General features: G+C 41.4%; 2 protein-coding genes across 12 annotated transcripts in view; both read right to left on the reverse strand.

Annotated features, from left to right (window-relative positions):
- The window catches only part of LOC134644348 (protocadherin gamma-C5-like), a 306,637-nt gene that overhangs the window by 272,269 nt on the left and 15,522 nt on the right, over nt 1–18,846 (reverse strand). For 2 of the 11 annotated variants that reach the window (XM_063497668.1, XM_065469908.1), the window contains exon 1: nt 16,339–18,833. The exons of 5 other annotated variants lie outside the window; for them this stretch is intronic. In XM_063497668.1, the coding sequence (XP_063353738.1) occupies nt 16,339–18,717 (2,379 nt within the window). In that variant the 5' untranslated portion in view covers nt 18,718–18,833. Of the gene's footprint in view, nt 1–445; nt 2,962–4,721; nt 7,190–16,338; nt 18,834–18,846 lie in introns of those variants that run through there. 4 more of the 11 variants (XM_063497491.1, XM_063497622.1, XM_063497534.1 and 1 more) reach the window with 4 other exon arrangements.
- On the reverse strand, nt 12,274–14,805 carry LOC134644655 (protocadherin gamma-A11-like). Its single transcript, XM_063497739.1, has one exon. It carries the CDS (start codon nt 14,662–14,664, stop codon nt 12,274–12,276), a length of 2,391 nt encoding a protein of 796 aa, XP_063353809.1. The 5' UTR covers nt 14,665–14,805.

Below are 18,846 nucleotides of genomic sequence, written 5' to 3' on the forward strand. Positions count from 1 at the left end.
ATGATGTATGAAGGCAAACCTTTACAGGTATTCACTCTACCAAACTAAGAGTTGAACCTTAGGAACATTCACAGTGAAAAATCCAGTATTCAATCTGACGGATTACGTATCGTTTATCTCTGTGATTTTTTTTTTTTGTTTCCTTTTAATTAATTAATTAATTAATATGTTCATTCAGTTGAAATCGGGCCAATGACATGAACTGATATTAAAACAAAAACGACGAATTTGTAGTAAAATTCTCGGTTAATGATGTTATTGGGAGCTTTACTAACTCAAGTTCATGCGTACAGTAATATACAATATTTTCATATATGAAAAAAAGTTTTTATGAAAATAGTTAATTTGATTAGAAGAAAATAACACCGAAGATGTGTTTCCGAAGTAGTCAGGTTGAAAGTTTTTGCATGACGTAGGTGTAACGGCGTCAACGTGGTATTCTTACCTGGGTAGGGTCTTCAGACTCCCCAAAAGCCTCCAGAAAATCTGATGGACTTTTCTTCTGAGTCTGGTCAGCGGGCAGCGTGTTGTCATTGTATGATGTCACAAACTTAAAGTCACTGGTTCTTGAACCTGTGGTCAGGTACGCGTCATAGTTGTAAGCACTGCGTAAAGTTCCTGTGCCATCAACATCTGCGTAATTAGGAGGGGGATAACCACTAGGGATGGCAACTGCTCCATCAAACAACAGTCTGGGCTTTCTCCTGCGACAAAACTTCAAACCCAGGATGATGATGATGAAAGTCAGAAAAAACGTGGACACAGACACCAGCGCGATGATCAGATAAGAGGTCAGTTTGGAATTGCTCTCATTATAAGACAGATCCTTCAGTTCTGGCAACTCAGCCAAGTTATCAGAAATAAGTAAATACATGGAACAGGTGGCAGACAGAGAGGGCTGTCCATTATCTTTCACTGCCACTACAAGGTTCTGTTTCATGCTGTCAGAGTCAGAAATGTCCCGCTGTGTCCTGATCTCTCCGCTGTGGACACCAATGGTAAAAAGTCCCGGATCAGTGGATTTGACTATTTGATAGGACAGCCAGGCGTTCTGTCCGGAGTCCGCGTCCACCGCGATCACTTTGGACACCAGAGAGCCTCCGTGTGCAGCTTTGGGGACCAGCTCGGTCATGAAGGAGTTGCCCTCCGGGGAGGGGTACAGGATCTGAGGAGAGTTGTCATTCACATCTGAGATGAACACACTCACGGTCACGTTACTGCTGAGAGGAGGAGAACCGTTGTCTCTGGCCATCACGTGGACTTTAAAATTCCTGAACTGTTCATAATCAAACGACCTCACAGCGTGGATCACACCCGTGTCTCCGTTCACAGACAGATAGGAGGACACCGGGGCACCGTTCACCTCACCAGCTAACAGAGAATAAACCACTGTACCATTCTGTCTCCAGTCAGGGTCTCGAGCACTAACGGAACATAAAGTGGAGCCCGGTTTGTTATTCTCACTCACATATGCGCTGTACGACTGTTCCTCAAACACAGGTGGGTTGTCGTTGATGTCAGCTACAGATAACTGAACACATTTAGAGGAGGACAGAGGTGGAGAGCCCTCGTCAGTGGCAGTGATTGTAATGTTGTAATCAGACACTAGTTCGCGGTCCAGTTGTCCTGTGGTCACCAGAGAATAATAGTTTTTAATAGAAGGAACCAACTTAAAGGGGACACCCTGCTGGATGGAGCAACGGACCTGTCGGTTATTCTCAGAATCTCTGTCCTGCACGTTAATGATGCCCACCTCTGTACCAGGTGGGGCGTTCTCGGGTATGGGATTAGACAGTGATTTTAAATAAACTACAGGGGCGTTATCATTTTCATCAGTTAGCTCTATGTAAACTTTTGCAGACGAACTTAATCCCAGACCGTCATTGGCTATGACTGGCAGTTCAAATGCATTCTTTTTCTCAAAATCAGTTGTACCAATTACTCTGATTTCACCAGTTTTAAAATCAATAGAAAACACCTTTTCATCGATATCTGACACATGGCCAAAGTCATAGGACACCTCGCCATTCACTCCCTCATCAGCATCTGTAGCGCTGACTCTAACCACTACAGTATTAAGAGGAGAGTTTTCGGGTATGCTGGCTTTATAGACGGCTTGGCTGAATACTGGAGCATTATCATTAGCATCCAGTACGGTGACATGTATCATAACAGTGCTTGATCTCTGTGGTGAACCACCATCAACAGCTGTGAGAGGTAAATTAATCTCTCGCTGTGTTTCTCTGTCGAGTTTGTGATCAAGAACAAGCTCCACGTTGTTTGCATCAACCATTAAAATAAAGTTATCATTTTTTTGTAGACTGTACCTCTGAACAGAATTTTTGCCTATATCCGCATCGTGCGCGCCCTCTATTCGGAAACGAGTCCCCCTTTCTGCTGACTCCCTTATTTCCATTTTAATTGAATTTCTTTTGAATTGTGGAGAGTTGTCGTTTATATCTTGAACATGTAGATTTATACGATGTAGTTCTAAAGGATTCTCCAGTACAAGTTCCTGAATTAAAATGCATGACGGTTTCGTGCCACAAAGACTCTCTCTGTCAAGCTGCTCTGCAACGCTCAAATCTCCCGTTTGTAAACTAACGGCACAAAATCGTTCGTTATCTCCTTCTGCGTCCACACGGGCCTTGCGAGATGACAATGTAGTAATATCCAGACCGAGATCCTTAGCTATATTTCCAAAGACAGTTCCTGGTTTCAGCTCCTCTTGGATAGAATAGCTTACTTCAGTACACACGGATTGCAGCGCAAGTATACAGACGACAAAGAGGGTAATCAGGCCAGGCTCTAAAAATCCACGGTATTCCATAATTACAAAACAGAAACATCTGCCAGCAAAGAAAAGATTTAACGGAGTTAGTTCACCTCTCGAACGCGTTTGCGATGGAGTGAATTAAAAGAATCCAAATACAGAAATCAGCACTGCAATCCAATGGTTCCTTCCAACACAAAGCGTAGGAACAATGGGTGGAGACGATGGCGTTGACGTTACAGTGTTTCAAAGTAATCTGGTAGACAGCGACACGATGTGTTCATTTCAGACAGAACATCTGGTAAAATACCAGATTGACAGGTTAATGACGTAATGCAACTATTTCCCATAAAAACACAATTAAGCACCTTAATATATTAAATTGTATTAATTTCATTAAAGCAAGTAACTACAGCCACAGTTTCTGCTAGGATCAAAGAATCTGTTAAGTGCTGTGATGGAAGTAAGTAAAACCATGTTGCAGTGCACACTTATAACGTTGTTTTAACGCCAGTGAACGCAGTATTTAGCATTTATCTACAAAATTGCAATATTGTGTTATTTAGCTTAAACTGCGATTAAACTTAATATTTTCTCTGCAAGTACATTTTAATGAAAATAGCAGCATGTAAAATTTGTCTCCAAACTACTTTCCATATGGTCGCCTTCTAAGTGTTCAGCACCATGGACAGAGTCTACTCAAAAGAGTCCTTACGCTCAGTTTGTATAAAAGAAAAATACAGTCTTTGTCAGTATATTACAACATTTTAAATGAAGAAAAGTCAAAGTAACTAATCACTAGTCATATGGCAGCACCTCTAGTCCAAAGAGCATGCACATTACTGTTGGTCGCAGTTAATACATAACTTTAATAAACTTGGAATACTGTACTAACTTGGAATCAAACTATTCAAGGGATGCATGTAGCTATAGGGCCATTTTAGCAGACTTGCCAAAAAAGAAACACAATATACTTGTATTAACCAATGATGCTCCTCTGAAAGCACAATGACTATTGTTTTTAACATTTCTCCATAAACAGATGAGCTAAAACTTTCTGGGTAAATCCTGTTGGCTTTTGTTATGTCTGTTTATGGCCTTACGGTATGTGTTCAAAGTGAGTTATTACTCAGATAATTATCTACTGAGAGTGCAATAATAATCAATCTGAAGATGATCCATTGCTGAAAGGAAAACAAGTAACATCTTAAAGAAGGGATGGGGTTCTAAAAAGTAAGTAGACAGTTAAACTTTTTCATCTTTCAATGAGAAAAATATTAGGAAGGCAAAACAATATAATTCCACTATTTCTAATTGACATATAACATACTAAGTTATTAGATAAAACAATAAATTGATGCCAGTGGAGCAACAACACCTAAAAGAAAACTGATCTGATAGATAAGAAATAAGGGTTGATGGCAGAAAAACTTATTTATGCTCATAAGACAGTACTGTACATCTTTAAGGTCTGCATTCTATTGTTGTAAAATGTGATAAGTTAAAACATAAAATATACAGAAAGTAAATACAAAACAAAGTAGTAATTAGTAATTTCTGACTGGAACATGGGATGCATAAGTTAAAACAGGGCTAACTGTGAAACTTCAGCTGTAAAAGACAAATCAAGTGTCACTGGCGGCAATTTCATTTACAACCTCCGTCATGTAACTTGAGACTTAATTAAAAAAAAAAAAAATAGTGCAGAAGAAGATTAAAAGTATAATAATAATTGTTGAGTATTTTCTGACAATATGTTCTGGCAAGTTAATTGTGAATGGGGTGTGAACTAAATGTTTTCATTTGATAAATGTTAGTTAAGAACATTTGATATAATAGCAATAAAAAAATGTAGCTGAAATAGACGGTTTCTCGAAATTGGCAAATACCGTGTAGAGATTGACATCACACGTTTGTCAGAAAGAAGCTTATTTAAGTCTTTTCTTACCTGGGGAGGGTCGTCCGACTCCCCAAACGCCTCCAGAAAATCTGATGGACTTTTCTTCAGAGTCTGTTCAGCGGGCAGCGTGTTGTCATTGTATGATGTCACAAACTTAAAGTCACTGGTTCTAGAACCTGTGGTCAGGTACGCGTCATAATTGTAAGTGCTGCGTAAAGTTCCTGTGCCATCAACATCTGCGTAATTAGGAGGGAGATAACCGCTCGGAATGGCAACTGCTCCATCAAACAACAGTCTGGGCTTTCTCCTGCGACAAAACCTCAAACCCAGGATAATGATGATGAAAGTCAGGAAAAACGTGGACACAGACACCAGCGCGATAATCAGATAAGAGGTCAGTTTGGAATTGCTCTCATTATAAGACAGATCCTTCAGTTCTGGCAACTCAGCCAAGTTATCAGAAATAAGTAAATACATGGAACAGGTGGCAGACAGAGAGGGCTGTCCGTTATCTTTCACTGCCACTACAAGGTTCTGTTTCATGCTGTCAGATTCAGAAATGTCCCGCTGTGTCCTGATCTCTCCGCTGTGGACACCAATGGTAAAAAGTCCCGGATCAGTGGATTTGACTATATGATAGGACAGCCAGGCGTTCTGTCCGGAGTCCGCGTCCACCGCGATCACTTTGGACACCAGAGAGCCTCCGTGTGCAGCTTTGGGGACCAGCTCGGTCATCAAGGAGTTGCCCTCCGGGGAGGGGTACAGGATTTGAGGAGAGTTGTCATTCATATCTGAGATGAACACACTCACGGTCACGTTGCTGCTGAGAGGAGGAGAACCGTTGTCTCTGGCCATCACGTGGACTTTAAAACTCCTAAACTGTTCATAATCAAACGACCTCACAGCGTGGATCACACCCGTGTCTCCGTTCACAGACAGATAGGAGGACACCGGGGCACCGTTCACCTCACCAGCTAACAGAGAATAAACCACTGTACCATTCTGTCTCCAGTCGGGGTCTCGAGCACTAACGGAACATAAAGTGGAGCCCGGTTTGTTATTCTCACTCACATATGCGCTGTACGACTGTTCCTCAAACACAGGTGGGTTGTCGTTGATGTCAGCTACAGATAACTGAACACATTTAGAAGAGGATAGAGGTGGAGAGCCCTCGTCAGTGGCAGTGATTGTAATGTTGTAATCAGATACTAGTTCACGGTCCAGTTGTCCTGTGGTGACCAGAGAATAATAGTTTTTAATAGACGGAACCAACTTAAAAGGGACACCCTGCTGGATGGAGCAGCGGACCTGCCCGTTATTCTCAGAGTCTCTGTCCTGCACGTTAATGATGCCCACCTCTGTACCAGTTGGCACGTTCTCTGCAGCGGGGTTCATCAGTGACTTTATATATATTACTGGTGCATTGTCATTAACATCGGTGATATCGATCATTACTTTAGCGTCGGATGAAAGCCCATAACCATCTTTGGCCTCTATACGCATCTCATATTTTGATTTTGTCTCAAAATCAGGCATTCCTGTGACTTTTATCTCTCCTGTTTTACTGTCCAGTGAAAAAACCTTTTTAGCTCTTTCTGTGATGCGATTAAATTCGTACGACACCTCCCCGTTCACCCCCTCATCTGCATCAGTTGCGCTTACAATTACAACTAAAGTGTTAAGATTTGAATTTTCAGGTAGATTGGCTTTGTAAACGGCCTGGTCAAACACTGGCGCGTTATCGTTAGCATCCAAGACAGTAACGTGTATAACGGCACTTCCTGACCTCTGTGGATTCCCACCATCGACTGCAGTCAGGATGAAATTTAAATCGTGCTCCTTTTCGCGGTCTAGCTCTTTATCTAGCACCAGCTCGACGCTCTTAGTCCCACCAGCATCTTCTCGAACAGATAAAACAAAATGGTCATTCTTTTGTAAACTGTATTGTTTGACTGCGTTCTGCCCAATATCTGCATCATGTGCTTCATTAACGCGGTATCGAGCTCCTTTAACTGCTGATTCTCTTATTTCCAACTTAACTGTATCTTTAGGGAAAACAGGTGAATTGTCGTTTACATCCAGAATAAGCAGTGAAATACGGTGCAGCTCCAAAGGGCTCTCCACGACTAATTCAAATTTAAGCATGCACGAAACCCTCTCCCCGCACAGCTCCTCCCTGTCAATCTTCTCCCTGATGACAAAATTTCCAGTCTTGAGGTCAATGTCGCAGTAATGCTGGTAGTTTTCCTCTGTATCAATCCGGGCTTTACGAGTGAACAATTTTGCTACTTCCAGGCCGAGATCCTTGGCAATATTCCCAACAATGGATCCCGGTCTCATCTCCTCCGGTGCAGAATAGCTGAGGTCTGCAGCGGTTATCTCGAAAAACAGAGCAAAGCCGAACACAAAACAGAACGAGGCTTGTTTTTTTAGGGCCATTTTTTCACCCAAAAAAGACACGAATACAAAAATGCCCCTTCCGCTGGGAATATTACACAAAGTGATAAAACAGCGTATACCGCGACTACAACAATGGTAGCTCTAGTTTTAGACTAATATCTTCGTTGGTAGTGGGTGGGGAATTGAACCTCTTCATATCTGCTAGTGAGCAGCGACGCTGTGAGTTAATTTGAGATATTACAAATAAACATGTTATAAGCTAGTATAAAATGCCACAGTTACAGCCACAACGACCACCGTAATCGTTTTGTTGCCAATTTTAATTCACAAAAGAAACCGCTTTTTCCTGCAAGTTTGGACTTGGATTTTGTGTTAAAGTACAAAAAAAACACAAAGTTTCATTCAGCACCTCAGACAGCGCTTCAAGGGTGAGGAAAAGGCATACATAGTTCCCTCATTTAAATTTTCTGAAAGTGACAACATGATGGACTTTTCTAAAAACACATTAAAATAACACTAGTCCTATAGTTTTAAAAAACGAATATTTATTGGAGAATCTTAAGTCCCGCAAAAGAAAAAAAGGGTGTTTAATCATAAGGCATAGAAAATGAGTGAAAGACATTTTTAACGAAGAATAAAAGAATAATTTTATTTAGTCTATTGTTTGATGATTAGAAAACGCCTGGAACTACAACATCTAATAGGCGTTTGCAGTAGACACACAATTTCCACGGACAAAACTAATCAATATTCTAAGTGTTCTTGAAATTTGAGAGAGAATTTGCTTATTTTTCCATCAATTAAGTAAATGTGACGTGTGTTAAACGTAGTTAGTGAACACCACTTAACAACAGTTGCTATAAATGTACTAAAATTATTTTTAAAACATTTCCTCTGTAGCACAAGTACAAGTTTAACGAGCTCGTGATTACACCAATTACATCATTCAAAATATCAAACTGACTAGTGGAACTTCATATCTAACAGCAAGCAACGGACTCCTTAGGCACACTGTCCTAGAGAGAATTAACTGATAATTGAATTGATAAATGTTATTGACCACTCAGTATTTCAGAATGTCAATTTGTGATGACTTACAATTTTCACTTAAACATGACTAAAGTTATAACTCAACTAGTTGCAGACAAGTAATTATCGTAAAATATTTTTGTAATCATTTAATATTTTTTTAAAATGGCAAAAGCCAGTAAAATAACTGCTTAACTGTGACATTTGGAAACAAAACGTACACATCACTCACTTCAAAAGGGCTGTGCCAAAAAAAGGAATATCAAGAAAATGCGTGACAGTGAATGCCTTCATATGAATCAACACCTCTAACAGATTTAAAAACTGAGAAGAAAGAAGCTGAAGTGCATAACATTACACTGCAACGTTAAATTAGATTTTTTAAAAAGAAAAAAAAGTGTCCTACCTCTACAGACTCATCTGGATTATCAAACATTTCAGCAAAGTCTGATGGGCTTTTCTTCAGAGTCTGGTCAGCGGGCAGCGTGTTGTCATTGTATGATGTCACAAACTTAAAGTCACTGGTTCTAGAACCTGTGGTCAGGTACGCATCATAATTGTAAGTGCTGCGTAAAGTTCCTGTGCCATCAACATCTGCGTAATTAGGAGGGAGATAACCGCTGGGGATGGCCACTGCTCCATCAAACAACAGTCTGGGCTTTCTCCTGCGACAAAACCTCAAACCCAGGATGATGATAATGAAAGTCAGGAAAAACGTGGACACAGACACCAGCGCGATGATCAGATAAGAGGTCAGTTTGGAATTGCTCTCATTATAAGACAGATCCTTCAGTTCTGGCACCTCAGCCAAGTTATCAGAAATAAGTAAATACATGGAACAGGAGGCAGACAGAGAGGGCTGTCCGTTATCTTTCACTGCCACTACAAGGTTCTGTTTCATGCTGTCAGATTCAGAAATGTCCCGCTGTGTCCTGATCTCTCCGCTGTGGACACCAATAGTAAAAAGTCCCGGATCAGTGGATTTCACTATATGATAGGACAGCCAGGCGTTCTGTCCAGAGTCTGCGTCCACCGCGATCACTTTGGACACCAGTGAGCCTCCGTGTGCAGCTTTGGGGACCAGCTCGGTCATGAAGGAGTTGCCCTCTGGGGATGGGTACAGGATCTGAGGAGAGTTGTCATTCACATCTGAGATTAACACACTCACGGTCACGTTGCTGCTGAGAGGAGGAGAACCGTTGTCTCTGGCCATCACGTGGACTTTAAAATTCCTGAACTGTTCATAATCAAACGACCTCACAGCGTGGATCACACCCGTGTCTCCGTTCACAGACAGATAGGAGGACACCGGGGCACCGTTCACCTCAGCAGCTAACAGAGAATAAACCACTGTACCGTTCTGTCTCCAGTCGGGGTCTCGAGCACTAACGGAACATAAAGTGGAGCCAGGTTTGTTATTCTCACTCACATATGCGCTGTACGACTGTTCCTCAAACACAGGTGGGTTGTCGTTGATGTCAGCTACAGATAACTGAACACTTTTAGAAGAGGACAGAGGTGGAGAGCCCTCGTCAGTGGCAGTGATTGTAATGTTGTAATCAGACACTAGTTCGCGGTCCAGTTGTCCTGCGGTCACCAGAGAATAATAGTTTTTAATAGATGGAACCAACTTAAAGGGGACACCCTGCTGGATGGAGCAGCGGACCTGTCCGTTATTCTCAGAGTCTCTGTCCTGCACGTTAATGATTCCCACCTCTGTACCAGGTGACGCGTTCTCAGGTATGAAGTTAGATAGTGATTTTAAACTAATCCCAGGTGGGTTGTCATTTACATCTGACAGCTCAATTATTACTTTTGAGTCTGAGGTAAGACCATATCCGTCTTTAGCATCTACACGCATCTCATACACGGACTGTTCTTCAAAATCCAAAGGTCCGATGACTTTTATTTCTCCTGTGATGTGATTTAAATCAAATGCTCTGCTACCAGTCTCTGATATACGACTCAGCTCATAAGTCACCTTACCATTTAGACCTTCATCTGCATCAGTTGCAGCCACTTTAGCCACTACAGTATATAGAGGAGAATTTTCAGGAAGACTGGCTTTATACACAGCTTGACTAAAAACCGGAGCGTTATCGTTTGCGTCTAATACAATTACATGCACGGTAGTCGTGCCACTTCTTTTAGGATTGCCCCCATCCAATGCAGTAAGCAGTAATCGGAATTCCCGCTGTTCCTCGCGATCTAATTCCTTTTGCAACACTAGTTCAGCAAATTTGCCTCCATCTAATTTAGTCTGCATTTTCAGCACTAGATAACTGTTAGTCTGCAACACATATCTTTGAACAGCGTTTTGTCCAATATCGAGATCGTGTGCTTCCAAAATACGGAAACGAGATCCCTTTACAGCCAATTCATTGATTTCTATTTTTATTTCATCTTTCGCAAAAACAGGTTGATTGTCATTGATATCTTGTATTTGTAATGAAATTCGATGCAACTCAAGTGGTGCCTCTAAGACCAATTCAGATTTGAGGATGCAAGATGCCTTTTCGCCACAAAGAGCCTCTCTATCAATCCTCTCACCTGCAATTAAATCGCCAGTGCTTGGATTTATGTCACAATGCCGTTTACGGTTCAGATCGCTGTCAATGCGGGCCTTTCGAACAGATAATTCCCCCACGTTCAGTCCGAGGTCCCTTGCTACATTTCCTATGACAGATCCGGTCTTCATTTCCTCGGGAAAAGAATAGCTCACATCTCCATAGCCGAAGTGAAGGGATTGAAGAAAGAAAGCAAAGCTGTATAGCAGGCCCGCCACCGAATTTCTACTGTGTGCCATCTTTGGACAAAAAATACAAAGAAAAACACTCGAAAACGTTTAACAGTCCAAACTGTATCACTGCGAAAACAAGTGCGCTCTTTTAACACCAGTTATAATCGAAAAATATTTCCAGAGAATGGTGGACAAAAGCACACCCAAAGGGACAGTTTGACAATGATAAGACTGCATTAACACTAACAAACCAAGAGCTATGGGTGGAGGTATGTTTCCACTGCTGGTAAACAGCGACTCTCTGAGTTCAAATGCATTGTCTGCACGTGAAATATTTAACTTGCAGACAACGCATTTGTTTCCTTTATGACCACAGCACACACAGCACACTACTTAAAAAGGGGGGGCGGGGGTTACAGCTAAACGTATTGTCAATTTATATTTTAATACCGATCTGGGTATGCAACATTTTCGACTGGTCAAAACATTCATTACTAAAGAAAATTAGTAGTCCCAGTAACGTCCACGTTCAATTACCATTTCACTGGTGCGCATTCTCCCTAAAAAATGGAAAATGCATAAGTAGAGTAAATACAAACATAAGCACTCATCTTCGGGTAGAGTAAGAAGTATAAAAACACGAAAAATCAAATTAAGAAGCTTTAAATATCATCCACAAACTCAATTATGCAATAAGAAAAATCACAAGCCAGCGCAAATATTAATCAGACAAATAAAATGAATGACAATATTGAGCTTAATCAAGTGTTTTCCTAATTCATCGGGGTCCATTTATCAGTACGGGCAAATGTAACCTCCTTGGAAAGGAAATAACCCATGATTACTATTGAGAATTACCGTCTGAATAATACCGTAATTTTAAAGACAGCAAGGATCCTTGTACTGTAAGTGAATCTCTGAAAGGACAGGGTGATAGCACTTTTTCAACCTGGTGGAAGGTTATGAAGTCCATGCCAAGGTGAGTGTTTGTTACTTTGTTGTTTTTTAATTTGTTAAGTTAAGAACCTCAGAATACCAAACAAACAGCAATTTGGACATTAACATGTCAATCTGAGTTATGATAGTTCATATATCATCAATATTTTCCGCATAGAATTTTGTGCTTTTGATATCTATTACTAACTTGTACTAACCATATAATGCAAGAGAAAGACTCCATCACTTTGGAGTCTCTCTACATCCTTTCAAATGGTAAAAGGTCATTTCTAATTCTGGACTTCGAAAAAGGAAAACCTGACAAATAAAGTGAATTCTTTTTCCATTTCTATAGCCAAATGGTTTTTTTAATTATCATTCCCTTAAATCTTTCTATTATGCAATGAATTGCAGCTTTTAATAAACGTGCTGAAGTTCATAGTTCAAAGAGAAAATTAAAATGCATGATAGTGACATAAAACGCCAATAAAGAAGTCATACCTCTACAGACCCATCTGATTCTTCAAATGCATCAGCAAAATCTGATGAACTTTTCTTCAGAGTCTGGTCAGCAGGCAGCGTGTTGTCATTGTATGATGTCACAAACTTAAAGTCACTAGTTCTAGAACCTGTGGTCAGGTACGCGTCATAGTTGTAAGTGCTGCGTAAAGTTCCTGTGCCATCAACATCTGCGTAATTAGGAGGGAGATAACCGCTGGGGATGGCTACTGCTCCATCAAATAACAGTCTGGGCTTTCTCCTGCGACAAAACCTCAAACCCAGGATGATGATGATGAAAGTCAGAAAAAACGTGGACACAGACACCAGCGCGATGATCAGATAAGAGGTCAGTTTGGAATTCTTCTCATCATAAGACAGATCCTTCAGTTCTGGCACCTCAGCCAAGTTATCAGAAATAAGTAAATACATGGAACAGGAGGCAGACAGAGAGGGCTGTCCGTTATCTTTCACTGCCACTACAAGGTTCTGTTTCATGCTGTCAGATTCAGAAATGTCCCGCTGTGTCCTGATCTCTCCGCTGTGGACACCAATGGTAAAAAGTCCCGGATCAGTGGATTTGACTATATGATAGGACAGCCAGGCGTTCTGTCCGGAGTCGGCGTCCACCGCGATCACTTTGGACACCAGAGAGCCTCCGTGTGCAGCTTTGGGGACCAGCTCGGTCATGAAGGAGTTGCCCTCCGGGGAGGGGTACAGGATCTGAGGAGAGTTGTCATTCACATCTGAGATGAACACACTCACGGTCACGTTGCTGCTGAGAGGAGGAGAACCATTGTCTCTGGCCATCACGTGGACTTTAAAATTCCTGAACTGTTCATAATCAAACGACCTCACAGCGTGGATCACACCCGTGTCTCCGTTCACAGACAGATATGAGGACACCGGGGCACCGTTCACCTCACCAGCTAACAGAGAATAAACCACTGTACCGTTCTGTCTCCAGTCGGGGTCTCGAGCACTAACGGAACATAAAGTGGAGCCAGGTTTGTTATTCTCACTCACATATGCATTGTACGACTGTTCCTCAAACACAGGTGCGTTGTCGTTGATGTCAGCTAAAGATAACTGAACACTTTTAGAAGAGGACAGAGGTGGAGAGCCCTCGTCAGTGGCAGTGATTGTAATGTTGTAACCAGACACTAGCTCGCGGTCCAGTTGCCCTGTGCTCACCAGAGAATAATAGTTTTTAATAGACGGAACCAATTTAAAGGGGACACCCTGCTGGATGGAGCAGCGGACCTGCCCGTTATTCCCAGAGTCTCTATCCTGAACATTAATGATGCCCACCTCTGTACCAGTTGGCACATTCTCAGGTATGGGATTTGACAGTGTCTTCAGGTATATAAATGGTGTATTATCATTTACATCAGTCACATCTATTAAAACTTTAGCATAAGATGTTAGTCCTAAACCATCTTTGGCTTTTACCCTCATTTCAAAAAAACTTCTGTCTTCATAGTCAATTACACCAGCTACTTTAATTTCTCCCGTTTTGGAATCAATGGAAAATACATTTATGTCGTTGTCAGACACATGGCCAAACTGATATGTTACATCTCCGTTCACTCCTTCATCTGCATCTGTGGCACTGACTTTAATCACTGTTGTATCTAAAGGACAGTTTTCAGGCAGACTGGCTTTATAAACGGCCTGGCTGAACACTGGGGCGTTATCATTAGCATCCAGCACAGTGACGTGTATGACTACGGTACCTGATCTCTGAGGAGATCCACCGTCCAAAGCTGTGAGGAGTAAATTCACCTCCTTTTGTTTCTCTCGATCAAGTTTATTCTGTAGAACAAGTTCAACTCTATTGCTATCAACAGCCAGAATAAAGTTGTCGTTCTTATGTAGGCTGTATCTTTGCACAGCATTTTGACCAATATCTGCGTCATGGGCCTCTTCAATTGAGAAGCGGTTACCCTTCTCTGCTGACTCGCTTATTTCCATTCTTATCAAATTTTCGTTAAATTGCGGTGCATTGTCGTTCACATCTTGAATATGCAGACTTATATGGTGAAGCTCCAAAGGATTTTCTAACACCAGATCTACTTTTAAAACACAAGAAGGTTTCTTCCCGCAAAGGCTTTCCCTGTCAATTCTCTCCGATGTGATCAAATCTCCGGTTCTCATATTAATATCACAGTACCTTTTCCGAGATCCTTCAAAATCAACACGGGCTTGTCGTGAAGCTAAGGTTCCAAAATTAACACTGAGGTCCTTCGCGACGTTTCCAATGACATAGTCTTGTTTCATTTCTTCTGGAATAGAGTAACTCAGGTCCCCATAAACCAGGCGCAGCGTTACAACAAACAAAGCAGAGCGGAGAATCAGTCCTAACCCTGAAAATCCTTTGTCTCCCATCCTGATACAAAAACGTGACCGCAGTGCTTCTGAGGCACTTTCCAGAGCAAAAACAACAACGTGATTCGTAAACGATTCAACAATCCAAAGTGTAATATCACGATGAAACACGGTGAAACATGTCTGCAAACGTAACTGGTTCTCAGGGAATTACAGTCGACATCTGTGTATTAGCAGTGGGTGGAGTGGTGTGTGTCAGTGTGCTATCAGCCAACAGCGACACCACGAGTTGCCTTTTATCCTCACACTAGGTGATTAAATATGTTTGTCGATGTCTGAAAACACAAGTCATGTTCACTTATCGTTAAATAAACTTTGAATTGTGTTTTGAAACACCAAGCTTATTGAAAACACCAAAACTACGAGAAATCGTCGAACGCTAACTAAAAGAAAAAAAAAAGTGTTTCACGATTTACTGATGACAAGGAACATCATACCACTTGTGCATGAAGAACGGTAACAAGTACCTCCCCAGTAACCATTTTATAATCAGTTTGTAACTACAAACAATTAACGAGTGTATATACTGGCAAACAAGAAATGTCTACACACATGTGCTGTATGTGATAAAATGTCATTCATTTACCTCAGGCACATAACCTATAAACAGGCTCATCATATAACACATCTTGTGTTCTTCGTTCACAGAACACAACTGAACTGAAGAGCATTTGATTTGCGGGCCGAACGTTCTAGATACAATTGAGCTAATGTTTCTTCATCGTTGTCAAAGGAAGAAGAAATGAAAAACAAACTGTATGTAGATATTGCTATTATTTTGAAGGTCACATAGATAAACCTGACAGAAAATTCTGTTAAGACTGTTTTACGTACGCTAATACCAGGTTAAAAATCAAACTCAAATGTAAAATGGTATACTTGACTACTTCATATTCAGAGCTGAGCTCGGCAAAATACAAAGAATTCAGTATAAACCGTAAGTAACAACACGAATGTCTATTATAATTATTATCAATATTATTAATAATATCCATGGTCGCAGACAATTACTAGAAATGACGTCGATTTAAATGAAAGAACACGACTACAGAGAGAGTGCGCGCGACAGAGAGGGAAAGACAGAGAGAGGGAGAGAGAGAGAGAGAGAACAATTACAGTGAGTGGGTCTCTGGGGCCCTGAGGAACATTTCAGCACCAAAGACAGTTAATTTGAGATTTGGCAGGACCAACCACGCAAAGATACAAAATGTGTTTCTGCTATACGCGCAGCCACGTATTCTTCAATAGTGTGAATCAGTTATTTTGATAAAAGCAAACAATTACAATAAGTTAACCATGGCATAAGTCCGCATTGTTTTATACGGTATAGTTTGCTAAAGAGTGAGTTATTTCATTAAATCTTTTTAACACAAGGACCCAGAAAAACACATAACAACAACATACAAAATCACGTAAAATAGCACGAGCAAATAACAAACTAAGATGTAAGTTACACGATAAGTAAAGAAAAACAGAAAAATAGTCGAGATCAACATGCAGTACGCTATTTCTGAAAGAAAGTTTTCATCATGTGATAAGCAATTCATAGTAAACGACAATACTACCTGTGCAAGATAAAGACATAAACAACGGTCTTACAATTAAATTTTACAAAAAGAAAAAGAAACACAAAAAAAGTGTAGGAACCAGATGAAAGATTTGTGAGGGTCTTACCTCAATAGATTGACCCAGAGTGTCAAATGGATCAGCAAAGCCTGATGGACTTTTCTTCAGAGTCTGGTCAGCAGGCAGCGTGTTGTCATTGTATGATGTCACAAACTTAAAGTCACTGGTTCTAGAACCTGTGGTCAGGTACGCATCATAATTGTAAGTGCTGCGTAAAGTTCCTGTGCCATCAACATCTGCGTAATTAGGAGGGAGATAACCGCTGGGGATGGCCACTGCTCCATCAAACAACAATCTGGGCTTTCTCCTGCGACAAAACCTCAAACCCAGGATGATGATAATGAAAGTCAGGAAAAACGTGGACACAGACACCAGCGCGATGATCAGATAAGAGGTCAGTTTGGAATTGCTCTCATTATAAGACAGATCCTTCAGTTCCGGTACCTCAGCCAAGTTATCAGAAATAAGTAAATACATGGAACAGGTGGCAGACAGAGAGGGCTGTCCGTTATCTTTCACTGCCACTACAAGGTTCTGTTTCATGCTGTCAGATTCAGAAATGTCTCGCTGTGTCCTGATCTCTCCGCTGTGGACACCAATGGTAAAAAGTCCCGGATCAGTGGATTTGACTATATGATAGGACAGCCAGGCGTTCTGTCCGGAGTCCGCGTCCACCGCGATCACTTTGGACACCAGAGAGCCTCCGTGTGCAGCTTTAGGGACCAGCTCGGTCATGAAGGAGTTGCCCTCTGGGGAGGGGTACAGGATCTGAGGAGAGTTGTCATTCACATCTGAGATGAACACACTCACGGTCACGTTGCTGCTGAGGGGTGGAGAACCGTTGTCTCTGGCCATCACGTGGACTTTAAAACTCCTGAACTGTTCATAATCAAACGACCTCACAGCGTGGATCACACCCGTGTCTCCGTTCACAGACAGATAGGAGGACACCGGGGCACCGTTCACCTCACCAGCTAACAGAGAATAAACCACTGTACCATTCTGTCTCCAGTCGGGGTCTCGAGCTCTAACGGAACATAAAGTGGAGCCCGGTTTGTTATTCTCACTCACATATGCGCTGTACGACTGTTCCTCAAACACAGGTGCGTTGTCGTTGATATCAGCTAAAGATAACTGAACACTTTTAGAAGAGGACAGAGGTGGAGAGCCCTCGTCAGTGGCAGTGATTGTAATGTTGTAATCAGACACTAGTTCACGGTCCAGTTGTCCCGTTGTTACCAGAGAATAATAGTTTTTAATAGACGGAACCAACTTAAAGGGGACACCCTGCTGGATGGAGCAGCGGACCTGCCCGTTATTCTCAGAGTCTCTGTCCTGCACATTAATGATGCCCACCTCTGTACCAGGTGGCACATTCTCAGGAATGGGATTTGACAGTGACTTCAAGTATATATCTGGCGAGTTGTCATTATTATCAATAACATCTATTAACACTTTAGCATAAGATGTTAACCCTAAAGCATCTTTAGCCTGCACTTTCATTTCAAAAGATTTTTTTTCTTCATAGTCAATCAAACCACACACTTTAATTTCTCCAGTTTTAGGATTAATAGAGAAAACTTTATCATCGTTGTCAGATATATGACCGAAGTCATACGTTACATCTCCATTCACTCCTTCATCTGCATCTGTGGCACTGACTTTAATCACTGTTGTATCTAAAGGACAGTTTTCAGGCAGACTAGCTTTATAAACGGCCTGGCTGAACACTGGGGCGTTATCATTAGCATCCAGCACAGTGACGTGTATGACTACGGTACTTGATCTCTGAGGAGATCCACCGTCCAAAGCTGTGATGAGTAAATTAATCTCCTTTTGCTTTTCTCGATCGAGTTTATTTTCCAGTACAAGATCGACGTTGTTGTTGTCAACTGATAAAATGAAATGGTTGTTCTTTTGTAAGATGTACCTTTGCACAGCATTTTGACCTATATCTGCGTCATGGGCCTGCTCTATTGGAAATCGACTTCCCCTATCTGCTAACTCGCTTATTTCCATTTCAATTAAATGATCTTTGAATTGTGGAGAGTTGTCATTTATGTCTTGAATATGAAGACTTACACGATGAAGCTCCAACGGATTTTCCAAAACTAGATCTGCTTTTAACACACAGGAAGGTTTCTTACCACAAAGGTTCTCTCTGTCAATTCTGTCCATCGTAGTAAAATCCCCAGTACTAATGTTAATCTCGCAATACATTTTACGAAATCCTTCAAAATCAACACGGGCCTGTCGTGAAGAAAAACTTCCACGGTCAATACCGAGGTCCTTAGCTATATTTCCAATAACGAAGTCGCGTTTCATCTCTTCGGCAAAAGAATAACTCAGATCCCCGCTTACGAGGCGCATCGTTACAATAAACGTAGCAAGGCAATAGATCGGGCCTGAAAATCCTTTGTCTCTCATCCTGAAATGAAACAACGTCTTCCACTTGTTTATCTGGCTATTCAGAGCGAAACAACATATGTATCCCAAATCAGTCAGAAATCCAATAGTCCACACCAGTTTATACAGAACTATGTCCCAGGATTTAGT

Source organism: Pelmatolapia mariae, linkage group LG2, assembly GCF_036321145.2.
Source record: "Pelmatolapia mariae isolate MD_Pm_ZW linkage group LG2, Pm_UMD_F_2, whole genome shotgun sequence".
In the NCBI taxonomy this organism is placed as follows: Eukaryota; Metazoa; Chordata; class Actinopteri; order Cichliformes; family Cichlidae; genus Pelmatolapia; species Pelmatolapia mariae.

What these genes read in the sequence shown, in the direction of transcription:
- LOC134644655 (XM_063497739.1), bottom strand. Translation starts at nt 14,664, where the DNA reads ATGGGAGACAAAGGATTTTCAGGGTTAGGACTGATTCTCCGCTCTGCT.